The sequence below is a fragment of the Hippopotamus amphibius genome, chromosome 2 (genome assembly GCF_030028045.1).
Source record: "Hippopotamus amphibius kiboko isolate mHipAmp2 chromosome 2, mHipAmp2.hap2, whole genome shotgun sequence".
NCBI classification, from domain to species: Eukaryota; Metazoa; Chordata; class Mammalia; order Artiodactyla; family Hippopotamidae; genus Hippopotamus; species Hippopotamus amphibius.
This window is the reverse complement of record NC_080187.1, coordinates 107,780,878-107,797,167: the sequence shown is the minus strand read 5'-3', so window position 1 is coordinate 107,797,167 and position 16,290 is coordinate 107,780,878. Positions and strand designations below refer to the sequence as shown.

The 16,290-nt window shown below is 48.2% G+C and overlaps 1 protein-coding gene across 2 annotated transcripts in view; it reads left to right on the top strand.

Moving 5' to 3' along the window:
* Positions 1-15,609, top strand: part of PALLD (palladin, cytoskeletal associated protein) — a 254,461-nt gene extending 238,852 nt beyond the window's left edge. For both annotated transcript variants that reach the window (XM_057721456.1, XM_057721457.1), the window contains 6 exons: positions 3,643-3,737; positions 5,456-5,588; positions 9,407-9,614; positions 11,687-11,852; positions 12,282-12,415; positions 13,531-15,609. In XM_057721456.1, coding sequence (XP_057577439.1) covers positions 3,643-3,737; positions 5,456-5,588; positions 9,407-9,614; positions 11,687-11,852; positions 12,282-12,415; positions 13,531-13,703 — 909 coding nt within the window. In that variant the 3' untranslated portion in view covers positions 13,704-15,609. The remainder of the gene's footprint in view (positions 1-3,642; positions 3,738-5,455; positions 5,589-9,406; positions 9,615-11,686; positions 11,853-12,281; positions 12,416-13,530) is intronic.
* The last annotated feature ends 681 nt before the right edge of the window (positions 15,610-16,290 follow it).

Here is a 16,290-nt window from a genome sequence, read left to right as displayed (position 1 = left end):
ACAATGTCAAGTTCATACATGAACTTTACATGTATACAATGGAATATTACTCAGCCATAAAAAGGAACAAAATTGAGACATTTGTAGAGGCGTGGATGGACCTAGAGACTGTCATACAGAGTGAAGTCAGTCAGAAAGAGAAAAACAAATATTGTATATTAACGCATGTATGCGGAATCTAGAAAAATGGCACAGATCAACTGGTTTGCAGGGCAGAAAAAGACACACAGATGTGGAGAACAAATGTATGGACACCCAGGGGGAAAAGCGGGGGACGGGGGGGATGAATTGGGAGAGTGGGATTGCCATATATACATTACTAATAAGAAAAAATATCAAATTGTATACTTTAAATATATGCAGTTTATTGTATGTCAGTTATCTCTCAGAAGTTCTTTAAAAAATCTGAACTTTCAATTATGCATGTTGGAGACATCTTTTCAAAAATGCTTCACTGAATTCTGGGTTAAAAATGTCAAAATTATACCACTTGCTAGTTTGGATGCTTTCTAAACAGTCCTGTTCACGTATTGTCTAGTTGTGTGTTTAGCCAGTAATGGTATATTATCAAACTCACAACTCTACCCCCTTTCTGTTCATATAGAAATAAAAAGGTGACAGATGACAACATATGCCTTTTTCTTAAGTTTGGGAAGTTCAGGAAGTATTCTGGGGCAGTGTTGTGTGGTTCGAAGCAGTAAAAATCTTGAAAAGGTGGTGGAAATGTGTAACCTTTACGGAGCAGCATGCCAGCCTGTTCGCCTGTGTTTTGGAGCAGGGAGAGGAGACGAGGTTTACCCCAGGCACAGAGAGTGGGCAGGGCTGAGCAGGACAGCTTGCCCTGCCAGCCCTCAGATGCAGCCGTCAGACACATGGGATGAACGTGTGTGCGTGGCCTCCTGCAGGCACCAGCATGAGTGACAGAAGTTGGTCTGCTCTCCACACAGTCTGCCTTTTGTGCTGGGAGTACTTGCCTTTTCCTCTGGAGTAAATTACATCCTAATACCAAAAAAAAAGGAAAGAGAGAGGGAGGAAGGAAGAAAGAAAGGAAAGGAAAAGGATAGAAGGAAGGGAGGAAGGAAAGAAATTCCATTCATATGAAAAAAATTACATTGAACAAAACAGTTCATATCCATCTCCTGCTTATCATCATTACATCTGTATCCAGTGCTCTAAAAATTTAACATCTTGAGCCTTTCTGATGTGCCGGACACACCACCAAGTGCTTTACCCCTTTGAACTCGTTGAATCGTCATAAGAGCCCCTCCCCGCAGGATGACCAGAGGGGTCCTGTTGCAGAGATGACGCCCCTCACCTGGGAGTTTGCTGCCTGCCTTGTCTTTGCACTGTGTGGGACAGAGCTGGTTACAAACCCCGACTGGCTCCAGGGCCAGGGAGCCAAGGGCAGGCGTCCGGGGCTCAGCCCAGCACTGAGAGCCCTGAGGGGTGGGGGCGCTGGTTAAAAGAGGCCTTTGAAGGAATCAAACAAGGTAAGAGCGTACCTCGAGCAAAATATATCTACTTGGAAAATTTCACTGGAGTCAGTCAAGCTGCTGGGCCCCTAAACGTCACCTTTGTGTGCACACCTGACATCACAGACCCAGAGAAACACCGTACCTGCAGCGGCATCGGAGTTAGTGCTGATGACATCAAGGATGTTTGCTGTTTACAAGATCACCATAGATTATATCGTTTAATCTTTGGAGCGCCCTCGTGAGGTATAGTGCCCCAGCTTTTACAAAAGAAGAAATGAAGGCTTAAACAAATTTAGGATTTGCCCAAAGCTTTAGGAAAAAATCAAAACTGGAATCCAGGTTAGAGGAATTTTTTTTTTTTTTAGAACCATTATCTGCTTCCCCAAATTCAAGGTTAAAGGTTGAATTTAACTTTTATCTTTTTCTAACCACATAAATGATTAGTTACTATTATCTTCCTTAGTGGGTCCTCTGGGTTTTATGCCACAAGGCAAAATCCACCCAAAGTATGTAACTCTATTTTAATCTCTCCAAATTAAAAAAGTATTTGCTCAAGCAGCAAAGCAGATAGTAAGGAAACCATGTCATTAGTACAATGAAACTATTTGTCCTCAAGCTCCAAACAGAATCATGGGTCTTATATGTCCATCTGTTACAGCAGCCGTGATGATACATCCGTCGTGTAACTTATAACGGGCTCTTGTAAGTCAGTTACATCTGTGTTTTCTGTTGCAAGTACAGATTGGGAGGGTTGCTGTGTGTCTTTGCCTTTCCTGGTGACTGTGGCCTGAAGAGGTCCAGGCTCTGGGGAGACCCCGAGGGCCCCTCCTTGCGTCCTGCCATGGGGTTTCCCCCTGTGTCCCCCTCCAGCATCCTCTCCTGCCTTGGTCCATGCCCAGGGGGGACTCAGAAGGCAGTTCAGAACCCACAGAACCCCAGCTTTGGTCACCTGTCTGATGGCCACTTGGAATGACAGTGGGGGTCAGCGGTCAGCTTTATTTTGACTCTAAGTGCACCCGAGGCTGCCCTTCAGCCTGGAGCTAGACTCCACCAAGGATAGGCGTGAATAATCCATCTGCTTCACATGTTCCCACCCTGCCATTCCCTCTCTGTCGTCAGGGTGTAGAAGTCCATCTGCTCATCCTCCTGGGCCCCGAGAGGAGCGAGTGGAGGAGAAAACCGTCTGCTTTGCTGCTCTGCTGGCCGCAGGGAGAAATGAGGCACCTAAGTGAGAAAGCAGAGTAACCAGGGGTCATTTATTCTGTCATCTGGGCTCTCTGAGCATTGCTGTGTGTCCCTGAGACAGCATTTATCAGGTTTGCCGTTGACAAATTTGAGAGAGAGCGCATATAGCCATATTTTATCACAATTTTATATGGGGTATAACCTATGAAAATGCTGACTCACTATGTTTTACGCTTGAAACTAATATAATATTGTTAAGTGAACTGTACTTCAGACAAGATCAGGTGTGTTTAGGGTGGAGTGGCTGTAGACTTTATACATCAAATAAAATTTTTGTTTAAAAAATGAGATAAAATACAGCTTTTCGTTAGATAGGCCCTTATCACGTGACCCTCATGGTTCAGGCATTTAACTGCTTCCGGTTTTTAAATCTCAGATGTGCTCATTTCAGGGGAACAAGGTGTCCTGGGGCCCCAGGCGTGCTTCTTTCATAAAGTTCATTTTTTCATGCTGGCAGCTCTTTTTAAAGTATGGTTTCGGGAAGGGGTACCACTGACACTTATTAACTAAAAAGAAAACTGAAGTCATCTGGTTTGATTTCAGAATTAGCTTCAAGCAGTAGGTATCTGACCTTGAACGTGGAATCATCACAGGACGTCACGTCTCCTGCTGTATTTTACACCCCCAAGTTCATGGTTTAGGGAGACCTTAGCAGGTGACAGTTAATTCACGAAGAGCTGTTGTCTTAAATACCGTCCTAGATAAAAGAGTAAAGCTGATTGAAGAGTTCACCCAAGCCCTTTTGATAGATGCAGGGTGACACGACAAGTCTGGGCCCGGGGGCGTGTTTCAGAGACAGGCTGGGGGTAGCACTGGTGTGGCACGCTGGTCTGTTAGGAAATGATGTCCTGGGGAGACCAGGGCGGTGAGGGCTGGGGCTGGGGGGCCGGTCACTCACCGTCCATCTCCTCTGTGCCCTCAGGGCCGCATCAGCTGCACGGGACGGCTGATGGTGCAGGCCGTGAACCAGAGAGGCCGCAGCCCGCGCTCGCCCGCCGGCCACCCGCACGGCAGAAGGTATTTCACGCGCTCCTTCCCGGGCCTTGCTGTTGTTTTACCATCGCTGCACACCCAGCACTGCCAGGATCACGGGGAGGCCACAGGAGAGAACGTACCTGGGGGACAGATTGGGAACACGACGTGAAGCATGGCAGTGTGTGGCTCCTTTGTAGCTGGTGGGGGGGCAGGGGGCACCCTGGCTGGGCCCTGCACCCTCAGACACACGTGGGGGTGTGTGGGGCTGGGGGGGGGGGCCGCACCGCGTGGTAGCCACGTCACCAGGGACACGGCAGTGGCGGCACCCAGGGTCCAGCCATGCTTCCCTTGCTGGCAGCACATGGGCTGCCCCGGGTTTCCGGACATCAGCTTGTGTGCAAAGGCTCCTTCTCCAGTCACTTCGTTCTTAAGCTTGTCTTAGACCATAACCTTGTAGGTCAGACTTGTCAGGTTTTGGATGCTTTCCATGTCCCACGGTCCCACGTGCGCGTGAGGATGGGAGGCGGGGGTGTGGTTCTCAGTGACACACGTGGCTTCAGAAGGAGCCGGTGAGTGGGCCGGCCGGGCTGGGGTCCTGGAGGGTCAGGGGCATAGGGGAGGCCACGCTGGTGAGGCCACTGGAGGAGCAGGGAGCAGGAGCACCAGCAGGCAGGTCCACACCCCACGTGGCCTGTGCCAGCATTTGGGAAGCAGCTCTGGCCTCAGCGCACACAGGTTTGATGCCTGCTTCCTGGGGCAGGACCTGCTCTCAGCATCGCCTTGCCCCAGTGGCTGTGAGCACAGCACAGCTGTAGCAGGCCCGTTCTCTTCTGCTTTTCTCGGGACCTTCGCTACATCTCAGCTGGTCTGTGGGTCACTGCCTCCTGGAAGAGCACTGTGCTCATAAATTAGATCTGTACTTGGAGAAGGAAAAACTTTTTAAAAGGCTGATAATTGCTAGCCTGTTATGCTAACTTTTCATTTGTTTTGCTCCTACTTTTTCTAGTTAAATGCTTTTTAACTTACCTTCCCTAGAATTACTTTGTATTGCTCTTAAAGGCAACATACTCAAATGCAAGAGAGACGTGCAAAATCTAGGAGATGTGTACAATTTTATTTTAAAGCAAAAGATACTGTCTTTAGGCACATGGATAACAGCTGCAGAAGAAAATCTACCTAAAGATGTGATTTGTTTTCCTGGTGAATGTGAAAAGGAATTTTTATTAGAAGGATATTCATTGCTTTTAAATAGTAAGAACTTTTAATTTCCTACAAACTTACAATCACAGTGGAAAGTTGTAGTCATTTCTGTTGAAAAATATTTGGTGACGAGCAGCAGCTGCTGCCACTTCTCGTACAGCTTTACAAATATTTATCTAGCAAAAAAATAGGTTCCTGTACGTTCCCCATTTCCCCTTCCATGTTTTATACTAGCTGTAAGGGGTAGGGTAGCAGATTGTTTAAGATCTGCAATTAGCAAACTATAATAAACTTCCAAATGAAACAAGATTTCACTCTACTGACTTTTTTTATGGTATCAACCTTGGGATTAGGAGCTAGGTAAGCAGGCAAGGAAATTATATTATTAATTATAAAATTTATAAGTTATTAATTATAATACCCATGTATTATAGAAAACAGATGACTGAGAACCTGGAAATACCTACGCTCTATCCATCTACCTATGTGTCATTCTCTACACCCCCGCCCCCTGCCCCCCCCCCCCCTTTCTCTCCGTTGACTCTCTTTCTCATCCAAAGGCCTCGTTCGAGATCCAGGGACAGTGCCGATGAAGGTGAGCCCATTCAGGAGCGATTCTTCCGACCGCATTTCCTGCAGGCACCCGGGGACCTGACTGTCCAGGAGGGCAGACTCTGCAGGATGGACTGCAAGGTGAGAGGCGTGGGCGCCGCCCTTCTGCCCGCAGCGCTGTTTCCCTTCAGTTCCTTTCGGGGAAATTACGCAAAGTATGCATCTTGAACATGTTTTCCAGCAGAGGAGGAAAAATGAGTGGAACGTACTAAATGTTGATATACGTTTCAAATCATTTTTGCCTTTACTTTGAAATTTTTGTGAATGATGTTCTTTACCTAGAACCCTGTATACCACACTCCAGAAAGTCCCTGGGAGGTTCTAGCTCTTAAATTTTCCTTTTTGTTGAAGTAATAACTGTGTTGGATCTGTCCTATATCCTGATCTTAGTTAATATTCATTCTGTTTTCATACAATCTTTGTATCCACACAGCTACTCTGACGCTCAGGCCTCCCATGTCCTGTTCCTAAGAGTCATCAGAGCAGCACTTTCATTCACCTGCCTTACAGCAGGGCTTCTTGACCAGGTCCCAGGGTGAGCGGGTCTCCTTAGGTGCGGGGGCCTGAAAGTACATAGGTGGTTGTGTGATACACCTGCCATCAGCTTCCCAGAGGACCTCGAGGTCAAAAATGTGTAGGAACCACTGCTCTGAATTTTTTTGATTGTTTTGTGTTTTTGCCCCATTATTTATTGATTTTAAATTTAAATCAGCTCTGAAATATAAGGTTTTAAAAAAATAATTTGGGCTCCCTCTGCTGGTTGTCTCTGGAATTTCAGAACACAAATGTAAGGCACTTAAAGGGCTTGTAGAAGTATATAAAAAGGATAAATGAATTCTTAACAAAGGCATTTCATTTTCCAGCATTTTTTTTTAATTTGTATTTTATATTGAAGTATAGCTGAATAGCAGTCTATGTTCAGGTGTACAGCAAAGTGATTCAGTTCTGCATATAGATGAAGCTATTCTTTTTCAAGTTCTTTTCCCATTTAGGTTACTGCAGAATATTGAGTAGAGTTCTCTGTGCTATACAGTAGGTCCTTGTTGTTTATCTGTTTCATATATAGTACTGTGTACACGTCAATCCCAAACTCCCAATTCATCCCTCCCTGCCCCAACCCTTCCTCCCTGGTAACCATAAATTCGTTCTCTAAGTCTGTGGGTCTGTTTCTGTTTTGTAAATTAGTTCATTTATGTCAATTTTTAGATTCTACCTGTAAGTGATGTCAAATGATATTTGTCTTTCTCTGTCTCACTTCACTCAGTACGACAATCTCTAGGTCCATCCATGTTGCTGCAAAATGGCATTATTTCATTCTTTTAATGGCTGAGTAATGTTCCATTGTATGTATGTACTACATCTTCTTTATCCATTCATCTATTGATGGACATTTAGGTTGTTTCCATGTCTTGGTTATTGTAAATAGAACTGCTATGAACCTTGGGATGCATGTATCTTTCTGAATTATGGTTTTCTCCAGATATTTGCCCAGAAGTAGGATTGCTGGATCATTTGGTAGCTCTATTTTTAATTTTCTGAGGAACCTTCATACTGTTCATAGGGGCTACACAAATTTACATTCCCACCAACAGTATATAGAAGGGTTCCCTTTTCTCCACACCCTCTCCAGCATTTATTGTTTGTAGACTTTTTGACGATGGCCATTCTGACTGCTCTGAGGTGGTACTTAATTGTAGTTTTGGTTTGCATGTCCCTAATAATTGCGGTGTTGAGCATTTTTTCATGTGCCTGTTGGCCATCTGTATGTCTTCTTTGGAGCAATGTTTATTTAGATCTTCTGCCCATTTTTTGATTGGGGTTTTTGGGTTTTTTTGATATTGAGCTGCGTGAGCTGTTTGTAAATTTTGGAGATTAATCCCTTGTCACATTGCAACAGAATTCTTTTCACAGTATAAGTATTGGGATTGAGTTTCAGTGTGTATATTTGTGTGTATTTATTTGGGGTCTGTTACTAAGAATTCATACAGGCCACCTGTAAGATGACATATGAGGCAACGGGACATTTTATTTTAAATAATTAGATGATACCAAGGGATCACTGTTAATTTTATGTGTAAAAAGAGAACTGTGATTAAGTAAGAAAAATCTTTTTTTTAGAATTATACTTTATTACGTAAAGCCTAGGGTCTATTTTTAAAAATATAAAAAATTACAAAAGAGAGTGAATCTAGGTGATGGCTACGTAGAGATTCACCATACCATCTGTTCTACTTTTCGTCACGTTTAAGGAAGAAATCATAGCACTTGTTTTTACTGCAAGTGACACAACTGTCCTTGAAATACCTGCCTTTAAAACAGTATTGGAAACAAAAAGTAATCTGTTGATTTTACTGTTATGATCGGACCTGGATAAATGTGGAAAATCTTGTCACGTGGACAGGATGGAGTGTTGTAACCCAGTTTGGGAAAAAAAAACAAAAATTTTTTTCAATGTATTTAAGCTTTAAGAGGAAAAAAAAATCATGAAAATAAGCCAGTCACTGAGGTAGCAGCTAGGGTCCCCCAGAAAGCACCCGTGGTAGCTCCTGATCTGCTTCCCGGACACTGACTGCCCTTAGCTGGTTCTCACCTCGCTCCTCTGCCTTCTCCCGTTTCCATGGCTGCCAGAGCATCCAGCTGTCCAGGTTGTGACCCATTACAGTGACCCTCAGTTCCTGAGGGTAGGCTCTCCTTCCTGGGATGAGAAAGAGTCAAAGACTTCGACATCCCCCTGCCCAGCTGTGCAAAGCTCTGGCTTAGGTGGGCCCAGAGTGCATGGGGCATCTCCCTCCTAAACATGACGTGGCCTCGCCAGTACCTGACTGGCCAAGCGGGCCAGGTGGGCAGCCCGGGCAGGGAAGTCTACCCTCTTCCTCTGTGTACCTGTGCTGGCCCGACAGGTGGAGCGGGTGTGGAGCGCCAGGGGTGACAGGTGCATGGATGGGCGAACAGAGCTCCTGGCCGTCTTTAAACCTGTGTTTCAAGTTAATTTTTTTCCTGTAAATTCTCTAGGCCTTTGCTGTATGGTTTTTTTTTTTTGGGGGGGGGGGGGGGGGGAGGCATCTTGGGAGCAGTGTAAATGAGCATCACGCAGCCAGAATGGAATCTGTGAGTTCTCTGGCTGATTTTGGCAGAGCTGATTCTTGAGAAGAGTTGGTTTCCAGTCCCACTGACATCTTTTTGTATGCGATTTCCCAGTGGTTTACGGTGGGGGTGAAAAGGCCTCTGTAATGGTGCTTTTCTTCCCATTCTAAACCCAGGGCCCTGCAGTAAGGAGCTGACAGACGGTGGCCACCCTCCCCTCTCCCCACAGCATGCTGTTAGCCATTAAATGTGCTTTTGTCTCATCTCTGGTCAGCACGGCTGTCATGGTCTGGAGATTTTCTTTTCTTTTTTTTTTAATGTTTCCATTGTGATGCTAATTTGTTGAGACGGCTTTCTAGGTAATTTCATACGGCTCCTGTTACGTAGTTTCAAGGATTATAAATAATAATAGCCCTGTGTGTTGAGGGCTACGTTAACCAGTGTCTCCGCAGCCGCGGCAGCCTTGATGAGAGGCTTTATCGTGAAGGGTGTGAGCTGAGTGTGAGTCCTTGCTGTCCTGGTCAGACGTATTTTTTTCCCAAGGGCCCAGAGCCCTGAGCTGACCTCACCCGGCATCTTTACAACCGGGGGAGGAAAGACGATGGCGAGTGATTCTAGTCCCCACCTCACTCTTCCCTGGGTTGCTCTATAAGAAATGTTTAGACGTGAGCGTGTCTGTGCTGAGAAGCTGTTGAAGGATTTTAAGCAAAAGAGAAACGTGACCTGATGCTAAGAGCCCTGTCTCCTGTGGAAGGAGGAGTTTGTGCTGGTGTCTTAGCCACTCGCGACTTCACTCGGTTTCCGTTCCGGTTTAGGTCAGTGGGCTGCCGACCCCCGACCTCACCTGGCTGCTGGACGGCAAGCCCATCCACCAGGACAGCAGCCACAAGATGCTGGTGCGCGAGAACGGGGTGCACTCCCTCATCATCGAGCCCGTCGCGGCCCGGGACGCAGGCATCTACACGTGCGTGGCCACCAACCGGGCAGGACAGAACTCCTTCAGCCTGGAGCTCGTGGTCGCAGGTGGGTCCCGGGAACCTCTCCCGGGGTGAGCGTCAGATGCAGACACAAACCTGTGTGGAAAGTACACCAAACCGCTGAGAAAACAGACCGTATCGTCCACATGTAAGATCTGGCAAGTCAGAAACATCACTTTTTCTTCACTGTAGCCATGGTTATTTTTCTTCCCTTCCCCCGTCAGCCTGGCAGCTAGAGAACAGGGTTGGGCACTTCTCCTTCTCCTGGGCACCCCCCGTGTTACACAGGAAAGGTAGCAGCAGCCTGGCCTCCAGGAACCAGACAACGTATGAGAATGTGGTCCTGCCCCAAGCTCTCCATGTAGACCTGGCTTTTAAAGTCACGTGCAGCGATTTCAAAATTCAAACTTGGAAATACTATTATCTACCCCCAATGTCATAGATTAAACACAGATTTGCATCTTGATTGATTATATACCGTTACAACATTTACATAACAGAATAAGTTTTTTACCGAGTTTACAGAAAGGCTTAGTGTCTTTAGGAGTTGAGCGTGAGTAGAGAGCCTATTCTCTGTTCTCATTTGAAAAAGGCATTAAAACGGAGCGTTTCTTTCTCATGGCTGCGTGCAGAGCACTCCATGTACGTTGCCTCACTTGGTCCGCACAGCAGCCCTGTGAGGGAAGCTGCAGGTTTTCTTCCTCTTTTGACAGAGATGGGAATTGGGGAGAGGAAGCGACTTTCCCAGGGTCCAGGTAGCGAGCGGAGGGCCAGGCTCTGGGGCTTCTCCAACGCCAGGAGCCCCCGAGCTCCTTGGAGAAACACAGCAGCAGTGAGGCCTGGCTGCAGTCCTGGCCGGGGTTCTCGTGGCAACACCTGGATGTGTTCACACAAGAACATGCTTCAGTTCCACTCCTTCCCCCAGCCCTCCATCCTCAGGCTCAGCTGTTGGGTTTCTCCCTGTTGACCACACCCATCCTCAGGCTGGAGATGCCCCCGTGGGCACTTCGGGGAGAAACCAGGGCCCAGCTCCCACCCCAGCTGTTGTGTCCTCGCTGTGTCCTCTGGCAGGTCCGTCTCTGCAGATCAGTATCCCCCCGTGTAAAATGGGAGCCGTGATGCTTAGAGTGTAAGGACAGAGTTGTTCATAAGGATAAAATCCTGTGAAGCTCTGTGTCCCCACGCCCCTGCCTAGCAAAAGCTCCAGAGTGTACACGGGATTCCTGCTAGACGGCTGCTGGGACGTGAAGGCTCGTTTTATACATATTTACGCTCTTTTGAAAACTGGGACCCCGGAAGAATACTGATTGAGGTCTCTTCCCAGAATAGCCCAGGTCAAGCAACCGCAGGAAGTCCAATAAAAAGAAACCCTCTTAATAATTCAAGGCCTTAGAGAGTCTTAGGTATTTAAAAATTTCAGGTAGAACATTTACCTTTGCTTTGATAATTTGTCACAGAGGAGGGTGTGGAGAAGGCCGCATCAGACTCATTGTTGGCAACTCAGATGATGGTAGCTGAGACAGTTTCTTCTCTGAGACCGTCTCCACTGCAGATCCAAGAAAATGCTGATGGTCGTATTAAGACAGTTCTGATTTTTCCAGACTAATAGTCATTTTTATAGCTTTCTTCAAAGAATACAAATTGGAACTTGTATAGGATGTACATTCCTAGTGTTTGGGTAACTATTTAAAGCTGCCTCTCTTCCTTTCTCCCCCTTTAAATCCTGTTGCATGTCTCCCTTAAGCCAGGACCTAGACATGGTTCAGAATCTTTCAGCCAGCAGGGCCGGAATCTAGTGGGTCAGCGTCACTAGGTGGCAGTGGTGGACGGAGGCGGGGACCCTCCGGAGTCGCCGGCCTAACCAAGGCCCCCGAGACCACGCAGGCAGGCTCTGGGGAGCGGGTGCGGGCCTGTGGGACTTGAGCTGGTTGAGGAGAGAAAGGAGTGGAATGAAGGGTAGGAACCTTTCTTGGCAAAGAGTAATTTGGAGAGAGGACAAGCTTCTTGCCACCTGAAGTGGAGAAGATCTTTGAAGCAGCGTTGCTGAAGGCATCCACGTTCCTTGCGGTGTCCTTTCGCATTCGTCGCTGGTAGGTCATCCATCTCGTGTTTTTGCAGCTAAGGAAGCGCACAAGGCCCCCGTGTTCCTGGAGAAGCTGCAGAACACGGGCGTGGCAGACGGGTACCCCGTGCGGCTGGAATGCCACGTGTCCGGGGTGCCGCCGCCACAGATATTTTGGAAAAAGGAAAATGAGTCGCTCACTCACAGCACGGACCGGGTGAGGTGAGAGCCCACGGGGGTCGCCCCCACCCCCCTGCTCAGGGTTCCTGATGGGCCCGGATGCAGATGCACAGCACGCGCATGCGTGCGCCGGCCTCGCAGCCAGCACCCTCTCCCCCTGGGACGCCTGCGTTTTCAGGGGGCACCTTTCCCGGTGTGCAATGCAGCAGCTCCCAGCCTAACCGAGTGGTGATTTTGTCAGGGTTCATCTCTTCCTTCAGCTGTAAAGGTGAAGTCACCGGCTGTGGTGGTTTGTGAGGATCTCATCCTCCGCTGGGAATTAGTGCTCAGCTGCAGTCCGCGTCCTGACACCCCCTCCCCTCTCCCATTAACTGTCACGGGCTGCTCACACAGTTGTTTCTAATGAGCTAATTAGAAGCGATGCTTCATGAGCGATGCTGCCTGCCCTAACGCCGTCTCCGTCCTTTGCAGCATGCACCAGGACAGCCACGGCTACGTGTGCCTGCTCATCCAGGGAGCCACGAAGGACGACGCGGGCTGGTACACGGTGTCGGCCAAGAACGAGGCCGGGATCGTGTCCTGCACGGCCCGGCTGGACGTGTACAGTGAGTGCCCTCCCTCTCGCCTCCACGCGTCGGTTCCTTCACTTAACGACAAACCAAGCGTCGGCACCACGAATCACGTTACTTCTATCTGATCTTATGAACAGTTTTAGTGCTTTATTTGCCAGAACTTTCATACTGCTCTTTCTCTTTCTGTTTATAGTTTCTCAACATTAATAGTGAACCTCGCCAGGAGAACAGTACCCAAGTATCACTCAGGAACTTTGCATTTTTAGCAAAAAGTGCATGTGGATTTCTCTGGCGTCAGCTACCCCGTTGTGGCTTTTCTTATTACCCCAGCACCCTTAGGAGTTAACACTAGGCAAAGGCGTAACCACAGATTTTTCACATGTTGTTACTGCGTTGTGCAAATGACTGCCTTTTAACATTTCTCCCTAAGCTACGACCCTGTCACAGAGCCTTAATTCCCTCTAAACGTGTGGCCCATTGATCCCGGAATGCATACTTCCTGTGGCTTAGTGCTGTGTGTTCATATATCTTAAGCAGTTCAGCAGTAGGTTTGTGAGTGCTTGTGTACGTATATTTGTGTACATGCATCCCAGATTGAAAGAAAATCGTTCCTGTTGAGTTTACAAACCAGCCCAGTAGCATTATGTGATCTAGTGACAAGAAAAGCACTTGGAAAAATTCAGAACTGATTTCAAGCATAAGAAATAACTGAGAACCTTTGAGAAATGACTGACCTCAACCTTCCCTATCCCAGTTCCTTTCAAACAATTTGTGGTAGGACATCCATCCAGAATACCTGACAACTATCATTACTGTAGCCTTTATATATTTTGAGCTTTGAAGATTTTTTTTTTTTTTAAGTGAGAATTAGGAAGCTTAGCGTCCATGTGAAAGGACTCCCCGAGCTGCAGTGAGTACTGACTATCAACTGCACGCTGTCTCTGTTACCAACCTGCTGTAGCCCCACCACGCTGTAGAGACAGTACGTCTGCACCACGTGGGTGAGCTGCAGGACGACTGGTACATGCTAGGACCCCTGCCGTGGATGTGTTGGGGCTCTTGCAGAGAACACGGGCCTGGTACACTGCCGCAGACAGCCCACCTGGTTGCAGATTCTGACCCCCGCGTTGTCGCCTTGTGTCTTGCAGCCCAGTGGCAGCAGCCGCCGCCGAGCACCAAGCCGAAGCGCGTGCGGCCCTCCGCCAGCCGCTACGCCGCGCTCTCGGACCAGGGACTGGACATCAGGGCCGCGTTCCAGCCCGAGGCCAGCCCGTCGCACCTGGCGCTGAGCCCAGGCCTGGTGGAGAGCGAGGACCTGTGAGCCGGCGCTCTCGCTGCAGCCCCGACGCGGACCCCGCCGCCGCCTTGACCCCGCCCTCCTCTGTCACGTGACGGAAACGGCGGAAACATACCTTTGACTCTGAGAAACAAAAGGACACCAAAATCCTACTTTTCTTTCAGGTAAACCAGACGTAGAGGCTGCCAACGCGATGCCGATAGGAATGCACACCTTGCACAGAAATTCACATTCATCAGCCAGTGTAAAACTGCGGGACTCACTGTGATTCAAGGGATCTGACATGCCACAGGGCTAACGGAGGAGAGGTGGCAGCAATCTGTGTTGTCCCAAGTGCCTTCAAAGTGAGCGCAGGTGCTACCACCCCGCGTGAGCTCAGGGGGCTTCCCGGAGGCGGTGGACCCACTGGTGACCCCGACCGGGCTCCTAGGGGGCAGTGTGTCCACGCAGCGGGTGACCCACGCGGGGGCGGGAGGAGAAGGGCGCCACCGGGAAACCCAAGGAAACGCCTCGTCTTTGCAAATCGTTTTCTACTAAATCGTACAGAAGGAACCACGTGCCTTCAGTTCTGTTAACATCGAGTTAGTTCTCTAATGAGGTTAAGACCTTCGTCCTTTTTTTTTTTTTCTTTACGTGTAGTATTTCCATTTCATGTTACCTTGGTAGGGAGTTTACGTACAAACCATATTAAAATACAAATAATACAAAGTGCTCTCAATAAAGCAGCAACACATCGCAGTCCATTCCACGAAGGGCCTCCAGGCCACCCGCGTGACCACGCGTGCAGTGTCTGGGGGGAGCGTGACCCACACGCTCAGACTGTGTTCGTTTAGGGGAAGGTGGCGGGCGGGAGGCGTAAAGGCCAGGCTTTTCTTTGGTTTTCTTCACACGTCATCTGAAATAGAAGCGACGAAACACTGCCATTCTCAAGTCGGGGGATCGAGGGTCAGCCGGAGGGAAGCTTGTGCTCGGGACACTGCAGTGTCGGAGCTGGAGATTGAGATGCGTAGAGCAAGTTGAATATGGGCTGAGCTGCGAGGTGGTCACGGATCAGACACAGCCTGTGGGCGTTAGTCTACTGGGGGAAACAGAGCCTTAGGGAGACAAAGACAGGGGTGCCGGGCTGCATTTCCTTCGTGGCCCCACCTTCCCTGCTGCCACCAGACCTTTTTGCCTTACGAAGGTGCTGGGTTCCGGATAGCTTGTAAAGGCATCTCGGCGAAGACTGCTTTTTGAATGCCTGTGGTTCTGCGTCAGCTAGATGGAGTGGATTCTGACCAGGCTTGATGGTTTTAAGTCGGAACCAATCAACTTTAAAAAGGAGAAAAAAGCAATTTGGGCTGATATTATAAAACCCGAGTCTTTAATGGTACTTTGCTATGAAGAGAACACACTGTATTCCTTATGCAAAACACATTTATCTTTCATTATTTATAATAAAAATGTTGAACTCTCTTAGCTCAGTTACTCAATTCAATACATAGTATTTTTTAAGTAATTTTGTATCTGTGTGCCACCCTGTATATTCCATTTTACTGCTTCACATGGACAGCTTTCTAGTGATACTTCGTTGTAAGAGCACCAGCCAAGCAAGCTTTAAATGCCAGGCTGGAGCTCTGGTGCCCACGTTCTGTGCAGAGTGGCACACGTGTCTGACCACACCTACGAGCATTGCTGATACGGGATTTCGGATACCGTGCAAAGTCTCTCCTGGACCTTTCCATATTATAGAATTATGACTTATGTCATCTCTTACTTGCCAAATTTTTCTGAATGTGACTTTTTGCTGATTTGCTGGGTTTGGGATTAAGTAGCATTATTTTGCCACCTTTCATGTATTTATAAAAAAGAAAATAAGTACTATCTTACTACTTTGGATTGTCGTGCTGGTGTAATGTGGATTTAACATCAATAAATATTTAACAAATGACAGCTGCAATTCTGTGAAGCAGATATTCAGTGGTTTTCGTTTTCTGCTGCTTGCTGTAATAAACCGGTACAGACCAGAAGCGCTGTGTCCACTGGCCTGCGTTCTCACCTGAGCATGGTGGCTGGGACAGATTTGGGCTCCTCGCGGCTGTACGATGGGGGGCACTCAGGTCCCTCAGGATAAACCCCTCTCACACTTTGGTCAAGAAGAGCCTCGTCCATTTTAAGGGACCGCGCCATTTGGGATCTGCAAAAATCCTCCCACGCGGAACCTGGATCTGCGTGTGGATGAGCGAGGAGGGTACACCCCAGGAGAGGGGGACGCTGGGAGCCAGCTCATAACCTTGCCTGCCTCAGTTTACCAGACCTGTGCATGTGAGTAACAGTGGATCCTGTGATTCCCCCAGGAAAGCGTCCTGCCTCCATGTGCCTTAGCTGCTCTCTTAGGAATTCAGTATACACGGGTTCTGGCTCAAGAGGGCAACAGAGATGCTGACCACAGCGCCTCCCCCAGACACACCAGACCTGCTACTGCATACAGAATCACTTCCTCTGAAAGTAACCCTGGGTGAACCGAGAACAGACCCACGCCAAAAAACAGGAGGGGCTGAGACACAGCCTCACCCGGACCCCTACTGCCTGGCAGAGGGACACAGTTCTGGAGGGAACTCAACCCTGAGCT